General features: G+C 35.1%; 2 protein-coding genes across 3 annotated transcripts in view; one reads left to right on the top strand and one right to left on the bottom strand.

Annotated features, from left to right (window-relative positions):
- LOC143351796 (alkaline phosphatase) overlaps positions 1-20,190 on the bottom strand; it is a 391,261-nt gene that overhangs the window by 48,961 nt on the left and 322,110 nt on the right. The window contains exon 7 of the mRNA XM_076783742.1: positions 11,301-11,495. Within this exon, the coding sequence (XP_076639857.1) occupies positions 11,301-11,495 (195 nt within the window). The remainder of the gene's footprint in view (positions 1-11,300; positions 11,496-20,190) is intronic.
- LOC143351847 (caspase-1-like) overlaps positions 1-20,190 on the top strand; it is a 223,517-nt gene that overhangs the window by 38,500 nt on the left and 164,827 nt on the right. The gene's annotated exons all lie outside the window — the stretch shown is intronic.

Genomic DNA, 20,190 nt, shown 5'->3' with positions numbered 1-20,190 from the left:
AGTAGTTTCTGCTAAACAAGCGAAACTTCGGTTGTTAGTGCGCTCGGACGATTGGCGGAGAGAACTAGTTTCGAACCGCAAAAGACTTTTCACGATATCTGCGTGCTTCCGTGAGTCATAATAATTATATTCCCGTGACGGAAAATAATGACGTAATGAGGGAAAGGACGCTGAAAATCAACGACAAATGCATTACATTTTTCTGGGGGGCGTCTGAAGTATGTTTCATAGTTGAAACACTCGTAATACCTCGAGCTTTACTGAAGGAGTCGATCTCATTTGAGCTTTTAAGTGACTTTTGGAAATTCATTGCTACGAAAATTATGAGACACGAACTTTGTTATTGTTTTCGTTGTCAGTGGTGTTATTGTTGTTATTGTCGTCGTTATCGTTATCATTGTTGGTGTCGTTGTCATTGTTATTGTTGTTGCCATGGTCGGTGTCGTTGTTATTGTTGTCATTGTTCTCCATTTAGTCCCCTCCAGTAAATATACGTAATTGTGAATGTATGTTTATATGAATGTAATTTATATACATAATTGAGAATGTATGTGTCGTTGTTGTTATTGTCGTTGTCTTTGTTGTTGTTCATTTAGTCCCCTCCAGTAAATATACGTAATTGTGAATGTATGTTTATCATTTACAATTGTCAAGTGTTTATTATGTGTTAATGTATTTTTATTACTATTGAAACATGTTTCATGAAGTTTTTAAAGCTAAATTTTTATCGGTGGAAAATATCATAGGAAATGAGATCAAAATCTAGAATGACGAAATAGTGTTCCAGAATTGTTTTAATCGTTTCCCTGCAAATAATCTATTTAAGAGTATAATAATAAAAGAAAAAATTCTATATGATTTTTACTAACGTAAAAATACGTTTCGAGGTCCCCTTTTGATGATGTTTTAACTATTACAAAAAAATGGTTGATTGTCAATATGGACTTGAATGAAACTTTACATTTAAGTTTAAGTAATTAAAGAAGAAATCCGATCCTTCTTAAAGCTTATCGTCTTTCGAATATAACAATAACAATAACGGGGAATAAAGTTCTCTCAGCTTCCTTTTCGTCTCGCTCTATGAAGCAATTTCACGCGAGATTTATTCCTACCACAAGAAACACCAGTCAATTTTCCGAATGAAAAGAACCAGTCGACAAAACAACTAATCCTATCGCGCTAAATCGACAGTCTAGCGTGCTTGACTTTCCTGGAAAATTGGCAACGTTCTTCCGACCTTTCGCTCGCTCGACTGTACACCACCCACGCGAGTATTGTTTCTCATACGAGCGTTCGAGACAATCATTCGATCTATCGATCTCGAGATTTCCGTTAGCATCTCGCGTTCATAATATTACGTTGCTTTGGCACGATCGCGTTCGCGACGTGTTAAAATTCGCGCGATTCGTGTGTTTTATTTCCCCTCTGTTTCATATTTTCTGATGTCGCGTCGAACGTTAACGAGATTCCATGCTTGTCCGTTTTAACGTCATTTTCCGTCGTTACGCCGTGCAAATGGCGGGACTCCATATTCATACAATCCAGCTTGCGCTGGCAGGTGGACGACAAATGCAGAAACGAGGAAAAAAGAAGGGGAAAAGAGCACACCACGATTTACTCCCACCAGCGAATCGTGTAACGCTAAAAAATCCACCGATTTAATTTAACGTCGTCGTCTATATCCCATTATCGTTGCCCTGGATGACGATCTGTTTTCTCACTCGAGCAGAAAATCTGTTGGAATCGTCGATTTTCAACTTTCAAATCGGCCGCCATGTTGTCACGTTACTTTGGGCCTCGACAGATGGCGTTAAATTAAAATGGACTCCTCTAACCTCAAAAATATATTTATGTTTTTTATGTTTGCCGTTTTTTTGTGCAATTATATATTCAATTATGCCTTTAAATTCAATAAACAAAGATACAGTCGAATGAGCATGGTAAAAGTATCCCAAAATCAAATTCAACTTTGGACGCGTCAATAGATATTGACCCCGCCCCACAAACAAACCTTCTTTTAAGCTCCATTTCTTTTTTTATTAGAATTTTTACTTCTAAAACGGAATTGGAAAGAAAGTTTATGAATGCCAATTTTATATTAAAGTTATCAAGTGACCACGTTTATATTTTTACACTTTTTAGGTCTTGTTATGGTTATGGTTTTTTGAAGTGTAATGAATTTTTGAAATGAAAGTAATTGTGTAATAAAATATAATGTAATTGCACTTAATATGAGGAAAATGAAGTAACCCAAATAAAGAAAAAAATACTAGTTCGAATAATCAAAAATTCTACTTAAAAGCTTAGTTAATTTGCTGACAAAAAGGCGAATGAAACGTTGCAGAACATAATTTATTACGTTGCTTAATGGAGTCTGCAATTGCAATTTGTGAAGCAACTATCGGAATTTGTAATATACACACACTGCGTGGGTGGATAATCGATGCAAGCACGTGATAACACGACTAAAATACAGCTTCCAGAAGCTCGAATAGTAAATTCTAGTCACTAACGTACACTTTACAACTTTGTGCCCCGCGTCTTGGTAACTCTGCAATACTATTCAGCTCGTGTGTACTTCTGAACTCTTTGAGTGTCGCATTCGCCTGGAACCCTTTGTGTAGCCTCCACGACTGTCTTGCACCTCGACTTTAAACACGCCTCTGGCACTTTGACACGAGTTTGTCTCCCTATGCTTAACCCAAACAGAGCCGAAGTTGTCAAAATTTCCGTGCCGTAGAGACAGAAACGGTCCTCGTAAATTATTGATGCCCAATCTGGCGAGAAACAACGTGAGCACGGATTCGATTCCCATTTCCGTTCAGTTTTAGGTGAATTCGAAAGTCGGTCGACGGTCGCGCCCGTTGAAATAATAAATAACGAACGGTGAATGTTAGGCAGGCCTCGATAAAAAATGCACGTAATAACTTCGCCGCTGGATACACAAACTATCGCGAGGCAGGTGAAGTTTAAACTTTCTGAGTAGTTGGAATCGTGCCGTGCTTGCGAATTTATTATGCATTGATATGAACGATCGATAAGAAGTATGCGTGGAAAAATAATAGTTTCCGGAGCGTCTACAGTAATTTATAATTTTGCAGAATATGAAAGGCAACTCTGTCAAAATTACCTCAGAAATAAACACGTAGGTGAAATGCTGAAAAACACCTAATATGTCTGAGAAAATTCTTTAATGCGAACCTCATACTTGAGAGATTAACATGTTAGTATGAAATAATACATATTTAGTAGGTCTTGAAAATAACTTTAAATGAATTTTAAATGAGTTTTCCCCAACACGTAGGATTTGAGTTGGTTTGAATATTTAATTTATTTATAGAGTCAAATTGTAATATCAAAAATCAAAAATACATAAGTATTGTATGATTTTCTGTTCTTTAGGAGACCGTGATTTGCAAATTGAATATTTCGAGGTTCGTACGAACATCTGCTGATGTCGAATTTCGCATCCACCGTACGAGAAATGACCACGCTGGCCCCGAAGGAACGTTCATTTAACGAATCATCGCTGTATCGTTGCGATAATAACAGCTTTCTCGCGAGTCCAGCGCGACCACGCGAAATATGGAACGCGAAAAACAGTGTTTGCACGCATTTATTCGGTGTCGTGCGGCGAATCCTTTTCTTTAACCGTGTACCGTAGCTATGCTGACTACTAAATGCAAAAATCCAGGCACACGCTTGGCGAACATTTTTATCGGACATTCCGTGCACGTTCCGCGCTGCCCGAATCGCCTGAATTTCCATTGATTCTTACGCTAACCTAAGTCGAACGTACGTACTCCGGGCGCTTTGATTTATCTCCGTTCCCGACGACGCGACGCGTGACATTAATAATTAATACCACGATTTATCGGGAAGGAAAATCGCACGTGCAATTAGCCTGATTGCTTCCGTGGAAAGAGTCAATATTTAACAGCGACGACAAAAATGAAGATACCGAAACAAGGAAATATAGTAACAGAGATATGTTAATAGAGAAATATTTTATTAATTTTGACTGATTGTCATTTTACGAATATCAGTTTTTCGTTCAGTGACTTTGATAATTTATTTGTAATATAACACAGTATATGTATTTTAAACCAGAATATTTTTGTATTTAACTTGTGGAAAATTAAATATAATTTAGTGTTTCTCTCGTACGTCTTCGCTGGTGTTTAGTGTGAATTTTATATATTTTCAAAGTGATTGTTTGGTATCATATATTTAGCGCGATTCTGTAAAAATATTTTCTGTATTTCTACGATCGCCATTGTTGGCGATGAGCGTACGGTGTGGGCTTGGAAATGCTCCAGAATTTCTGGACCGTTTCCAATGGTTTCAATTCATTTGTCAATTACGCTCAGTAAATTAACGTTTTTAATAACTGCGTGTTTCGCTACTCTATTAATCGCCGTGATTTACTGCTGGTTAAATGCACTTTAAAAGGCGGGTTTTAAACGAGGTACTTTTCAAGTACGTGAACGCAGCTTGGAATGCATTCTGCTCGTCGTGAAAATAAAAAAATAGTTACATGAATATGTGTTCGGTTATAATCACTTTTTGTTTTTTTCTTATTTCTTAAACAATTCAATCTGATAAATAATACAGTACATAAACGACAAAACTATACTGACTTTGTCTTCTATTGATTAAACAATTCAATCTAACAAATAAAATACACTTTATGTAATTTTGTTATCTGGAAACTGTACAGATTTTTCTATTTTATTAATTCAAAAATCTACAATTTGTACTCGGGGTAACTAGCAAACTTGACGTATGATAGAAAACCATTCCTTCATTATAATTAATTCACTATTACCACAGTAAAACACAAATATCTTCAAAAATTTGTCTTTTCAATAAAGTGTTTTCGGACATTTTTGCATTTATTTGTCCTAAGTAATACGTAATATAAGTTTGATGCTAAGCTCCTTTTTTGGACACCCGGTATAAAACCATAGTCGTACAAGTTGAAGGCAGACACAGAGTGGTAGAATGAGTTGATTAGTGGTGGGGGGTCGTACGATACAAGTGGGGGAGATGTTCTACAGCATATAGTAGTCAACCTTGACAATTTTGCGTAGCAGATCGATATAGCGTTTCAAGCTTGAGTGCACGAGGGCCTCTTGGATGTTGCCTAGCGTTTCGCACTACGCACTATTCATGACGCGGGAGTGAATCGGAACCCCTCCAATATTGGCCAGCGTTTCGCGCTACGCAATATTCATGACGGTCACTGCCTTGTCAATTGTTGCGTAACGCAAAGCGGTTCGCTCTCAGGGATCGACGTAACTCAAAGGTACAGGCAGGGGTGGCAGAAGACCCTTGAACGCGCCTAACGCTGAGCTCCTAGTTAATACGGTAGAAGAAACTGCAAATATTCTAATGGTCTTTTGAAAATTTCGTCTGAGACACTCTTAACGATAAGACTTTTAGAAATATTAACAAATTGCTGCTTTTTCTTATTCAACAATTTAAAAATCAAGTTAATAACGCGTGTGGTGGTATATTTCTATTGCTTCATGAGTAGGTTTTGAAGAAGTATTTTCAGTATTAAAAGTGTAGACATCGGTCTGCAATCCGAGTACAGTAGTGTCCGCTTATATGACACCGAATCTGTTCGCTTATATGCCATCGAGTTATCCCCACCACTCCCTGGGATTGCTTACTCGCCCTGTTTCGCGACAAACTATTCCAATAATGATTTGTAAAATGAACTCCATACCATGATTCGTAATTTGAACGTTTCTACTTCTCTAAACTGAAGGATACCCTTCATTTCCCTTTTCCTTCTCCTCGACATCTGTTTCGCGACAAATAATTGCAATGATGATTCGTAAATTGAATTTCATTTTTAAAGCTACTATGTTCTCTCAATATTTTTGTATCTCAATTTTTGTACCTCGATCCACATTTTCGAATCGATTTGCTGGCTTTGCCAAGAAGTTCGAAAGGTTTCAAGGGCAACAACTACGTCTGGCGTATCGGATTATCGGGTTCAACGAAACAGGCGAGACCGTGAGATTCACGCACGAGCCACAAAAACTGTCCTTTGCATTTCGCGACGATTGGATTTAACCTCGGACAAACGTTCGATCCTGGCACCTGGGTTTGTCCAAGGAGATTGGATCGCATTGAATCGGGGACCTTGGAATTGAAGGGTCTGGTCCTTCCACGCGCGATGAAGAAGTGACTGGAGGGTATATAAAATAGTGTACCGAATCACTTATTTGGTATTGGATTGCCAGTCAAGCCCCTTCCATGTCGTTCCATTGATACGTATGAACCAAATACACGACGGAGATGGATAAATTGTTGACTCGTTGCATCGATGTCCTTTTCGCGCGACCTGAATAGCGAATGGACTTGAATTCGAACGAGCTGAAACGAAATCGTCGTCCTCGAGTGTCCTTTGCATCCCTTTATACGAGAATAATTTAGAATCGATGCATCGTAAACCAACGGAAGAATGTTAAATTACTTCACGAGAAATAACGGTTGATCATTGCTGCAAAGGCTTGGTAGATCCTTCTGAAGCGTCAAAGTGAGCACGTGTGAGAAAACCAAGAGTTATATGTGTGATAATTTATTGCAAAGTTATGTTTTTCCCAATACTAAGGAGACTGTTTTTAAAAATATAATGCAATAATGGACAAAATATGCCCTTTTTAAGTGTTTATGTACATTGTAGATAAGTTAATAGAGGTGGAGGAGGTTGTTAAGGGAATTACTTTATGTAAATAAACTCTGTGTCCGAAATCCCAAGTTGAAGCCCTAGGCTACATTGAGTTTAACTTGTTGTTATAGGAGGTTTAAAATTATCCAAAATTTACAGGAAACAATATTTGTTTATATTTTTTTAAATATCAGACGATAGATTTATATTAGTAATTTGACATACTGAAAAGAGTAAAAGTTTTAAGAGTTTACTTATTATTTTTATTGCAAATATATATGTTAATTTACATTTCAAAGTACTCGAACAATGCACTTGAAATATTTCAAGGATGTTTAGTTTATTAATTTATACTATGATGACATGTAAATTACCATAAATATTTGAAATATACATATGCTGTTACTATTTATTGAAAACAAATTAAATTGCCAAAGGTACCATTTGAAATTTTAACTTGAAATTGTTTTCTAAGTTTAATCACTTTTTAGCGACTGATTGTTTGACTTTAATTTCTTTTTTTTTTAGACAATTATTTTCACAGTAATTTATATCCTAATGCAAAGGTGTTGAAAGACATATTTTGGTGGAAATAATGGGAATTGAAATAGAATGTCAACCGCGATCACGTTTTTGGCCAAGTATATTGTTACTCGACCCGGATTTAGATTTCAAAACCGATGGGCTTTTCGCGGTGACTGTAAAGTCCAATTTAATTACGTTCAGACGAACGAATCGGGATCACGATATCAACGAGTGAGATTGAATGTTATCGAATCGAGAGCTCCGAAGGACCTCTCGGGGTTGGTTGACTCGGTTCCCGATACGTTGGAAGCGGTGTAGCAAGCTATAAAACAGCGTAATTAATCATTTTAAGTATTATATTACCACCGAGTGTTTCCAAGTTATTGCAGAGATGCAAGTTTATGCAAATATGAAATGTTGGGATTATGCAAAATAAATGGGAAGCAGAGTTTCAAAATATGTACTTCAATTTCTCTATTTTTATTTAATACAAGTACAATACAGGGTGTCTCATTTCGACTTGTAAGAAGCCAAAGATTCGTTTTTGAGAAAGTCGACTTGAAAATTGTAATAAAAATAATGATTCACAAACGTTATAATTACTCAAAAGTGACACATGAGCCAAACTCAGAAATTCAAAAGGCGCAATGCAATCTAAAAAATATCGAAAATAATTTATTTTCATAGTAACATCCTATTTTATTATATAATTCACTTGACTCGCTAAAATAACAATGTATCGTTTCGACTTTATCGAAATTATTCATTTTAACAGTGGATTTAAATCTCAAGTTTAAGTTATTTTTGTACAAATTCTACTTTTGTCTTTTCTTATACAAATACGCAAGTGCATAAACTTCCGGGAGTCTAGTTATTAGTTCCACAGGAGTACTGTGGCAGCTGCTACGAAATCGGTTTAACAAACGAGGAAACAACAATCTTGAGAGAAAATTAAATCGTTAGTGAAATCCGGTATTAGCTTCTCCTCTATATCCGAGTCTTGTAAGTCGATTCGTTAGCGAGAATACCTACTCGGTTGCATAAGAGAATCAACTCGAAGGATGCGATTTACATTGTTCCGCGGTTTAATTTGATCACGAGTAAGCTGTCTGTTCTGGTTCTTGAAATTATTCGGGGAGAATTAGACGTTCGTTATTAATTGTTATCAATTATTCTCTTCGTTATTGATACTTATCAATTGCAAATTGTTGATTTATATGGGACTCTAAAACTAGAAATACTCAGGTTTCGATTAATAATTTTGCAAACAGAAAATATTGACATCTAAGGAATCTATATTCTGTCAATAGCAAGCTCAGTTAATTTATTCATTTATTTATACAAACACTAGCTTCATTTAAGCAATATTCAATATAGTTTAACTTATTATAACATTTTATGATTCTAGTTATTGCTCATTATATTTATTATGTTTCGCGTAAAGCTCCCGTAGACGTTTATTATTAATTGTTATTAAATATTCTTTTCGATATTGATGCTTATCAATTGCAAACTGTTCATTTATGTAGGAAATAGAAATATTCAAATTTGGATCAATAGTTTTGCACATAGAAAATATAGCAATGGAAGAGATCTATTCTCTGTCATTATTAAGCACAGTAAATTTATTTATTTATACGAACACTGATCCATTTATATAATATTCAATATAGTTTAACTTATTATAACATTCTATGATTCTAGTTATTGCTCATTACATTTATGCGTTTCCCAATAAAAGCTTTTTTCAATTATTTTTTAATAATATAGATTGCTTCTACTTTTATGATTTTTGTATCGAAAAACAAGCGTATAAATTTTCCATTTAACACAATTAGACGAAAGCATTTCAGCCGGTTGCTTCGTCCAACCAAAATAGAGCGTGTACCGAATAATAATTTTTCAAACGCAACGCTAGTAAACAGTTTCGATAAAAGCTCTTTCGATGAAATATAGTATGTATGAATACAGTGTCGAGCAAACGTTTGTTCGTGATTTGAGCGTGTTGATAAATAAACAGTGTCAGTAAAATGGTGTCGATGAAAATATTGTCGACGAAATGTTTGTCGGTGATTTTATACCTGAGCGTTCAATACGGTTCCCATGTTGTAAAAACAAATTTTTTAACTCTGACTTACATTTAAAAATACTACTATTTAATTCATTTGGGTATTGTTACTAATTAAAGTAAACCCAAGGAAGGTGCAATTACTTTCTCAATCCTCAATTTTTCGTTTATTTTGTTTCAAGTAACGAATATAAGAAATTGTTGATTATTAATTTGATTCTTCACTTAATCTTGTCACAAGTAAACTGTATGAATTTATACTAAATTCAAAAATTGAATTTAAAATTAAAATTGAATTTAAACGGATGGTTTCTAGTCACATTTAGTATAACGAAATGAGAAATGATATGTATCTAAATTGTATATTATAATTTTTTTCATTAAACTGAAGTTGACTCATACTGGAGTAAAGAAACGTTCGTTTAAATTAGATTGCAGCTTTTAATTTAATTTCTCAAGGAGTCCAATTTCTTCTCAGCCACACGCTGACATGGAATTATTGATTAGTATTTATAAAATGCACAGACAGGTAATTAAATAATATTTACTTGTCTCAAGAGCATGTAAGTTGAAAATATTCTACATACAAGTCTACTGACTTCAAAAGGATAAAAACAATTATTAGATTAAAATATTATTTATTTGACGTAATTGTTAGGTAACAAACAACGTGAAATTATCGTTTAAAGCAAAACAACACAGTATTCTGAACGAATTATTTTTGTATGAACATCTTCCAATATTTTATGGATCACAAATCTAGACATACGAAGAGAATATACAAATGGCAAACAATTGAGATTATTTTTTAATTCAGGCTTGCGTTAAGCCTGGGTTAGATCGAAATAGAGAGCAGTAGAGTCGACTTTTAATACATCTGGACGACTTTTAACACCGAGTATTATTGTGCATAACATCGAGGGAATTCTCGTTGAACATATTGTCCTGATTTTAATATCGAGAATGCGTTTTTTTGCTGTTTGTATTCCGTATAGACCAAGTGGCGAAGTATGAGAAAAATATAAATCACACTGACAGTTTTCGGCTTGATATAACGAAGAACGTTTTTCTTTGTCTACCATCCACATTTTCCAAGCAAGAATGAAGTCAAACGAGTAACGAGGTTCGTAAAAGACACGGTATCGGAAGATATAACCTCGTGTCATTCCGTGCCAGGCACCATTCTTACATTCGCCACGATTAGGTATATTTCAAGGGAAGATCCTCGACCTACGGGTTTGCTCGCGGAAATTACATCGTATTGGAACGAAAAAGCGTCGAAATTCGCTGTTCGATGAATTTGTATCTTCCGGCGCGTTTCATACACGAAGTATTGTATTACTACTCAAATATAATGAGGATGAACACAATAAAGCAATAATTATTACGATAGCACGATCATTATTTTAATATTGTATTGACGATACGAGATATACGTTGGAAGATTTAGTAAATGATAAATAGACATATTTAACAAATTATTTAAGTATTTATTGGTCAGGAATGACGACGACTCTATAATAAAAAAGAAAATTATTGTAAAAGTAACATAAAATGATTTAGATTTTTCAAAATTAGATGTTAAAAACAAAAAAAAAATCTAGATAGGATTCTTGAATTTTAGCAAGGCTGTAAAAATAAGTTCTACGACAAATTGTGGCTAGTTTTCAGATGTCTGAAAACAATGTTTCGTTTTCGTGGACATTTAGAGGGGTTTGACGTAGCATTTAACATGAACTATTTGACTTTAAAAAAATTGAAGAGGTTAACGAGATTAATTTGTAAATACTAAACAGTGTCAACATAAAGGAAATAATTTTCCCTGATTTGAAGTGGTCTTTTCTCGCGGAAAAGTTCGATCAAAAGGAACAGTAGTTATTTGAAAAAGAATTGATAATTATTGGTTGTCTTTAAAGCTGTCACACGATAATTCCACCCCTTAAATGCTGTAAATCTTTCAATTCCAGTTGGTTCTCGATAGGAGATACAGGCTATTGGACACTGGTTTATCGTGTCACTTACCGAATATAGGATTTCCACGGTGGGTTGCGAGACCGCCAAGCGTGAGCACGTGCGAGTGATCCGCTGTCACGACGAGTAGCGTTTCCGACAGGTCCACTTCCTTCATCACTGCCCTCACCGCTTCCTCCAACGCTAATGTTTCGTCCAGTGCTCGATAAGCATTGTTATAGTGATGTGCATGGTCGATCCTACCACCTGGAGGCATATAAACACATCGCCTGCATCAAATCGTGACTGATAACGGAATTAATAATATCATCATAATGTGCTAGTTCCTGAGACATTCGTGAATCTGATCATTCGAAATATATAAAATTACTAGTGGCCATAACTGTTAATCGTTAGTCGATACAAAATTTGTCAATCTGAATATTTCTCGAAGAAAAGATTATTGATATTAATATTATTAATATTTCAATTATAACGGTATTCAGTCTACTTTGAATCTGCTTGAGAAGTGAAAATAAAAATCTACACAATTCTAGACATAATTGTAAATATAAAAACGTATCTACTTATCATATTAATAATAATATAATGAAATTAATTGTACCGCGAACGTGGTTCAATTTGACTAAACTCGAATGTTGTTTAACATTTTTAAAACTTCTATACGAAATTAAATTATACTCGAATAATATTCGTACGTATTAATAATTCTTACGCAAAGCCAGAAAATGAATAAACGGCAGAAGAATGGTTTTTGTTGGAATACTCCAAACATCGCCGCAGATAAATAGCTAACACGACGCCATATACGGGCGCATCAGCCGTTTTAATCTGAAGACAAAATGATGAAACAAAGTAATAGGAAAAATAAAGCAAACGAAAGGAAGCCACCCAACAGAGTCCGTTTATTTTCCGTCATAAATTCTGGATAATTCACGGCGACTCCTCTTCGCGGTCCCCTGCGTTCAGCAGAGATATCAGACACGGGGATACGAGAAAGAAACAGCATGGAATTACAAACCGAAGTACAAAACGAGCGTCATCAGCATTACGACGGATCCAACGTTTGGAGAAACGTCGCGGCCCTTGCAATTAACGGTAATTATTCAGAACGAGCCGCAAGAATCCCGGATTCAATTATCGAGCCACCGGACGCCAGCGGTCCGAATGGGTTCCTGAAACTCCTTGGGAGTCGTTCGACTTAATATCTAATGCTGAGCTACTTAGAAGCGATCCGAATGGCTGGATCAATACACGAACCGCGGATGCGTATATGCAAAGGGTGACCAAAAAATATCGAAAACAGTACTGTAAATTATTCGTCAAAGTGAATGTGAAAATAAAATTTACATTCTTGTTGAGAATAATGAAGACGTTTTAAAATAAAAATTATTCCTTGAATTTCGGAGTCATAGATAACAAATTTTATTTTATACAACGTGGATGATTTTTCACTCGTTTACAACTACGTAAACAATTTTTCGAAAATAGTTTGTTTCCACGACGAAATCGAAATTTTCTTTGGTTTCGTGAATATGGTAATGATTCTAAAAATGAACTGTGATTCGTAAATTGAACATTTCTATCCCTCCTAACCATGGGGTGCGTTCATTTCCCTCCTCCTTCTCCTCGGCAAACAACTACAGTAATGATTATTAAAATAAACTCTAGACGTGATTCGTAAATTGAACATCCTTCCCATACAATTCCTACAAACACGAACGAATAGTCCTATTTTTCATTCCTTCAGTAACGATTCTTAAAATGAACCTCAGACGCGTGATTCGTAAGTTGAACGTGTCTACTCCTCCCAACTTGGAGATACAACAACATAAAAACAGAAACGTACTATCAATAAGAAGGTTGCCCAGCGCATAATTTACGAGAACTTGCAATTTATTTTAACGCTACATTTGAAAATTGATTTAAAAAGTGCGAAGTAATTCGAGCGTGTTTCGCTATTTGATCCACCCACATAGTGATTCTATTTTTCACCCAAGCATTGAGAGACAGCGAATTAGTAATCCACTAAACCCGATTTCAGTTCTATCCACGAATAATATTTTTGTTATAATTTCTCTCGTGTCAAAACGTTGCCCTTATAAGGCTACTCCTTTTTACTTTTATTCCGGGTATTTTTTGATCGTTTTCTCCGCTATCCAAGCACTCATCTTTCCCGCTTGAGATCGTTCAAAGTAATCAGGCTGCTTGCTGACCGAGAAACGGAACATCCAGGGATCCGACTTTAGGTATCACGGCTAAAAGGTCCAGTCGTATTCTGAATTGCTGGTTTCAGCCAGACGGCGCGCTCGGGGTTGCCTGTAACGGCTGAGTTTCTTGGCGAACGTTACGTCTGCTCGTGACACGTCCATACCGCGTTCCCACGTGCGCGACACACGGCGCTGAACACACCTGAAGCACTTATGGGAACGTCGTTTTTCGAAAGCAGTTGCGCATCACGTGTGAGAACTTGACTTTACAGGCAGTGAATTAATGGACTCGCGTTATTCACTCGTATAGGAAAGTATTAAAACTTGACACCTTCCGACTACTGAAATATGCATGTTTACTGACAATTATGGTGTGTTTATTTGTGCCAAAGAAATTAAATTAGACACTTGAAGAAGTATATAATCATACATAAAATAAATGTTTATTCTCTTATAGAAAACCAGGGTAAATTGTCAAAATTTCTGTGGATTTTTTACAATTCTTGTTAGAAGTTACGAATTTTGATCGCTTTGGTTGTTTTAATGTTGAACTGAAACATTTAAAATAATGTGGTATACGGGGTGGATTGCTTGACATGACAAACTCAACTATTTGCGTAACTAATTAAAATTTTATTCATGTTGAATCGGAAAAAAAATTGAGAAGTTACTTCAGAAGGAGTCGTAAATAAAAATGAAATGTCATCAACTTAGTTCTTTGAAATCGTATTATCCAGAATGAAACAATGTTGAATTTTACTATTTTTTTAAAAGCTGAAAAATACAAATTCAGAATTTAGAGGTTCACTAATTACTCTTATAAATACACCCTTGCTAATGAAGATACTTTCTCTCTCTCTTTATCGGATTAAAGATTATTCAAGAATTTACAACCACAATTTTTAATATTTTTGAACGAAAAAAATACTGGACATACTTATAAGATAAATTTAAAAAAATTATATATATTTAAAAAATATTGATTGAAAATAATCTCCACTTACCATTAAAAAAAAAAACAAAACAAATTGGAAAAAATGACAATTCTGACAGCAATAATCCCTTTAAACCCTTCAGTTTAACATAGGTATTTATCATTAGATATTTTAATTGTATATTTTCGTACATTTGTGTCGGTTTTCAAACTACCTTGGAACGCTACAAATTAAGGAATACAGTAAACGTCAGATATAACTAAATATTTTAATCGTTTAATTCTAGCGCTATAAAAGGTGCCATCGTTAAAAAGTTTTTAAAACACTTCTTAGTTCATATTATTGTTTCTAGTTCATAAAGTAGCAGGCAATAATAGTGACATTAACTACAGGCTCTGTTACCGTGCGATTAAACGAAACTTTGAGGAATTCGTAAAATTATGCGCTAAAAGTGAATAAACGTTTAAGCACAAATGTATTTTAACGGTATTTCTCGGTATAATTAAGCGCAAATTTAGTGGAAGTCGTTTGGTTTAACCTTTCCAGCGTACACACACGCGCGAATTTTACGACAAAGTCGGTTTTTTCTTTTATTTTTTACTTTTTTTTGCTGGAAGAATTAGGCGATTTATCTTTTATTTTTATTCCCAGAAAAATGTTTCCTCTATAAAAAATTTAGTTAAATAGTTTTACCAGCGGCCATTATTGTAAGTTTACTGTGGTAAACAATCAGAGGATCTACATGCAAATTTTACAGCTTCGATTATTATTATACAAAATTACTTTCCATCATTGAAAATTCAGGTGGAAACATAATCGTAATTTCTGGGAAGAACAATACAGAATCCCAGTTGAATTCCTAATTCGCGAAGAAAAAGTGGTTGGATTATCTGTATTTACCTTCTAAAAAAGCTAGATTATACGTTTTGGGGTCTTTTGCAAAAATAAAATTGCGATACTTTAAGTGAAATTAATTGGATGTAAAGCATTAAAAATTAAAGAAAAAGATAGTAGATACAAACAGCATTTTTATAGGCAATGTTAATTAGAGAGAAAGAAAATTAATTTACAAAAAGATATTGATTTTTAAGAGTTTTATAAATATATCAATCTTAAAATATGTGCTCTGCTCCTATTATTTTTTTTTCGAAGATACATCCAATTATTTATGAAACTGTCACTTTTCCAAATAACATTATCAATTTTATGATTCATTTCATATATAAAATTTTTAATTTTACTTTTATTGGTGCTAATTCAAGCTTGAATAATTGCTGCTTTAGATTTTTCCACATTATCAGATTGACAATTATTAGTAAAAATTCATCGAACTATAATAAATATTTCTCATGAATTCTCAATGAAATTCAGATTGGTAGTAAAATTAATTTCATTAAGCGGCTTTATAGAGAAATAAAGGCCACCTTGAGTTTTTCAAATAGGATTTTACTTATTTATATTTACTTAAAAAGTATTGAGTATCTACATCTAATATTTTAAATAGACTAACAGGGATCACTCTACTATCATTCTGCAAAAGCACATCGAAATTCAAGTTAGACAGATAGTGTCCTCTCATCAGTGTGTTTTTTGAAGCGCTGGAGCAAGGCTTAGCAGGATTGAATTAACCAATAAGTTAAAACAGATGGTAATAATAAAAATTCAGAAAATAGCTCCATAGAGAAATGGAGGTCGCCTTGAACTTTTCAGACAGAAAGTATTAAGTATCTCCAGCTAATATTTTACGTAGACCAATAGGGATCACTCTAGTAAATTTCTGCAAAAGCACATCAAAATCCAAGTCGTACAGTTAGTGTCCTTCTCTTGTGAGACCGTTCCTATTCCTCGAGTGGTGGTCGCTTATTGCCCTGACGCGCGCAATTTGTAATCGTAGTTGAGATCCAGATCCGTAAGGCGAAGTTTCCCGGGAACGTGCGACAACTGTTGCTCTCAGATGGCAACTGGAAAATACATCACCCGCTGACAGATTTTGGCACGATACGCCGCGGCTTCGTGGGGTCGCCAAACGCATCAAACACGCCATCGTACCCCAGACTCTTGCACCAAAGTCTGGCAAGATCCAGGCCACCGACTTGGCCGTTCGGTTATCGAATTTCGAACTTTAATCATGTTTCACGAACCGAGCCACGGTTTCCGGATAGCGATTCCTGACGTCGAATTACCGTTCCATCCTCGATGGAATTTGCACAACGTTTGTGCCATATTAGTTTACTTAATGCGGGCGCAGTTGATTGCTTTGGAATTCAGCCAACAAAAATAACAGATGAAAATAAATACGAGGTACATCCAGAAAGTCAGTTCCCTTTACATATGTAATCGCTGCAATTGAGGACTTGCAGAATTTATTTAAGGACCACAAGTATGTTAATATACTCTTTTGGCTACTCCACACCAAGATGTAGACTTATAATTATTCTAGCCATCTCAACATCCTCCGTATCCCCTAGGGAGAGTATTCGAACACCCAAATGTTCAGTCCAAGTACTCTAAGGATGTTTTCTATTGGGTCTCATCTATTTTTTATAGAGTCTGCGATATTCCTAGTAGTTCTACCAAGAGCTAGAACTGGTTTGTTTATGAGCAAGTCGTGAATATTACTTTGAATAGGCTCTTATGTACCTAATATCGCCTTCAAAGAATCACAAGCATGTGAATCTACTCTTTTGACTATTCTCTACACCAAGTAAAGACTTGTGGTGCCTTGCTATTATAGGAAGAAGTGAGACAGCAGGGAGAAAGAAAAGTCAATGCCTGCCTCAGACGTTGGAACATTCAATGCCCAGTCGTAGAGTGCATAGAAACAGGCGGTCGATCGAGTACTTGTGAGAGAAGCGTTGAGAGCGTAGCCTTCTGGTGGCGAGTGCTGAAAGTGTCGCCATAAACTCATAATTACTAAGCGTCTTAACACTTCCTATCGTTGAGAAAGAGCATTCTTAACTCCAAGTACTGTAAGAACATTTTCTCTTGAGTCTCATCTATTATATTTAAGTTTATAATATTTCAGATATTATTTTGGACCAATCAGAACGTGTTTACGAAAAATTCTGTTTTCCCAACATGTTCAAGGCAATCGTAAAATCTGTTATTCGTTTTTTTTGGAATACATATGATTTTGTGTTTGTTGAATCTTGCCTACAGGCTCATGAATAAATAACAATTTGTAGAAAATTGTAGAGCAAAGGGAATCTAGCTTTTTTCTCGGAGGATTTATCTAATTTTACGGCGAATAAAATAACAAAAATAAATATTCCTGGAAAAAATCATTCCATCTGGGGCAAGCGGCATTCAAGAGTTTGTGTTGTGTCGGTTGGAAAAAATTGGCCCAGATTGATGCTTCTTCCTCTGGCCGTTACGCGATGTCTTATCGTTGCTCGTGCCGCGTCGAGAGGCCACTTCCGTCAACATGTTTAGGAGCACCAAGAGGAAAAAGCGCCGGATAAAAACCACCAGCACAGGAATTGAGAGAAATGATTAAAAAGAATGAGTTCCCTGCATCTGCTTTCGAGTGTGCAACCAGCGGTGGGATTTTTAATTCGAACTACCCTTAATTTGTGTCCTCGCGGTACGCTGTAAGGAAATTAAGTGTAATCGAAAGCTTGTTACAAATTTAGATTTACTGGGAACTATATACATTATTTTATTTTAAATTACTATTACATTACAGAGAAAATAATATTAAGGAGAAACATTGTTATCTGATTCTGTAAATTATATATAGTTTTTTAAGCTTTACAAAACACACACAGAGACATGAGTCTATATTTCTATATTCTATAATGTAAATGCACTAGGAAAATTAATTTAATATTTTTCATCTAGATTAACACGTGGTGTGTCATAAAAGAAATGTACAGGGTGTTAGGCCACTCCTGGGAAAAATTATAATGGGAGATTCTAGAGGCCAAAATAGGACGAAAATCAAGAATATCAATTTGTTGATGGAGGCTTCGTTAAAAAGTTATTAACGTTTAAAGTTCCGCCAGTATTGAATTTTTTTTTTGAAAATGTGCAGGATTTCGGGGCTATGTTTATTGACCAAAAATGATTGTAATTGACCCCCACAACCGAAAACAATTTTTCCAGAACGAATTGAAATATTTTTTTTTCGCCGAAAAATTTGGCCACCTACCCCATGTCGATTTTTATTAAAAATTCGTTTTTCGTTTTTAATAAATTTGGTTGGCGCTGTACAGAAAAGTTGTTTAATACTTTTTTACAGGTATCCATGAACTCTAGTTCCCCTCAAAATTTCAATGAAATATATTCACTATTGTAGGAGTTATGGCTGTTTGAAAATTGGACCATTTTTATGGGGGTTTTCTCATTTTGCGGAGTCAAGGAATAACTTTTCGAATATTTTTGCGATTTGTACGTATTCTCCACCAAAATACGCGTTATTTGCCGTTTGAAACGTTAAAATCGCCCAATCCGTTCAGGAGTTATGCCATTTTAAAGATTCGCATGAAATTTCGGGGAACCATTTCAGGTCTCAGAGTATATTTTCAGTAAGGAATTTTTTTCTCGAAAGTGGGTAGGAATTGGGGGGTATATCTACTGACCAAAAATGATTATAATTGACTCCTGCAATCAAAAATAATTTTTCCAGAACGATTTGAAATTTTTTAATTTTGTCGAAAAATTTCACACCTTCTCGAATTTTTTTCTAGAAGGTAGGTAAGATTTCGGGAGTATATCTATTGACTAAAAATGATTGTAATTGATCCCGGCAATCAAAAATAATTTTTTCAAAATGTTTTGTAATTTTTTAATTGAATTTTTTAGTAACTTTTTAATGAAGCCTCAGCCAAGAAATTGATATTTTTGATTTTCGTCTTATTTTGGCCTCTAGAATCTCCCATTAAAATTTTTCCCAGGGGTGACCGAACATCCTGTATAGAATTCACTGCACAACAAAGGAAATGTTTTTACTTGGGGTTTGTTCCCGTTTTGTCGTTATAAAAGTAATTTAATGATTAAATAATGGATATATGTAGCATGTGGAGGGTGGAAGGTACGATTGTTTCCATGCAAGCCCTTGGGTACGCCACTAGTGGGAGGAATAGTGAAACCTCCGAGTGTAACTCTCTTCCAAAGGTAAACGTGGCTTTTCTAACTAACAATAAGACTTTGCTTGAGCTTGCAAAGCAAAACCAACTTGAGAGTAGCTACAGAACATTGTCCCAAGAGTTAATTTCAACTGAAGAGTGGCTCGCTGGTAGCGGAGATTTAAATCTGGTCGAAGCTGAAGGACATGGGTCTGCAGGACTCTTTATAAAAATTTGGATGGACGAAGAAACGCTCTCACGAAAGTAGCTTTTGAAATAATAAGGACGACGTGTATCGCGATAGCGTTTTGGCCATTTTATTTGCGAGACTGCATTATAGCAAATGCCATTTTGAATAATACACTTATTTTGCACTTGTTATGAACAGTGCAAACAAATTCTTATTAGTCAGAAATGATTTTTAAAATAGATAAGGAAGGATTAGTTGTACAGGGTGTTCCTAGAAAAATATTTTATATGAAAATTGAACGTTATCAGAACACCAATGCAAATTTTTTTTTATAACTTTAACTATTTAGAATTCTAAAAGTATTGAGTAATAACACATAATATTTAGCGCCAAGATGAAATCTAGCATTCTGTACAAGTAGATTACAATCGAAGTCAGACAGTTTTGATCTTCCCTTTGCGAGCTCCACGTTGCATTTGTATTGAATACTGTCGAACTTTGACCCTTATTGGCCAGGTCCCTGGGGGGGATTATGTTAAA

Source organism: Colletes latitarsis, chromosome 1 (genome assembly GCF_051014445.1).
Source record: "Colletes latitarsis isolate SP2378_abdomen chromosome 1, iyColLati1, whole genome shotgun sequence".
Classification (NCBI taxonomy): Eukaryota; Metazoa; Arthropoda; class Insecta; order Hymenoptera; family Colletidae; genus Colletes; species Colletes latitarsis.
Note: the sequence above shows the minus strand (reverse complement) of the source record. Positions and strands in the feature narration are given on the sequence as shown.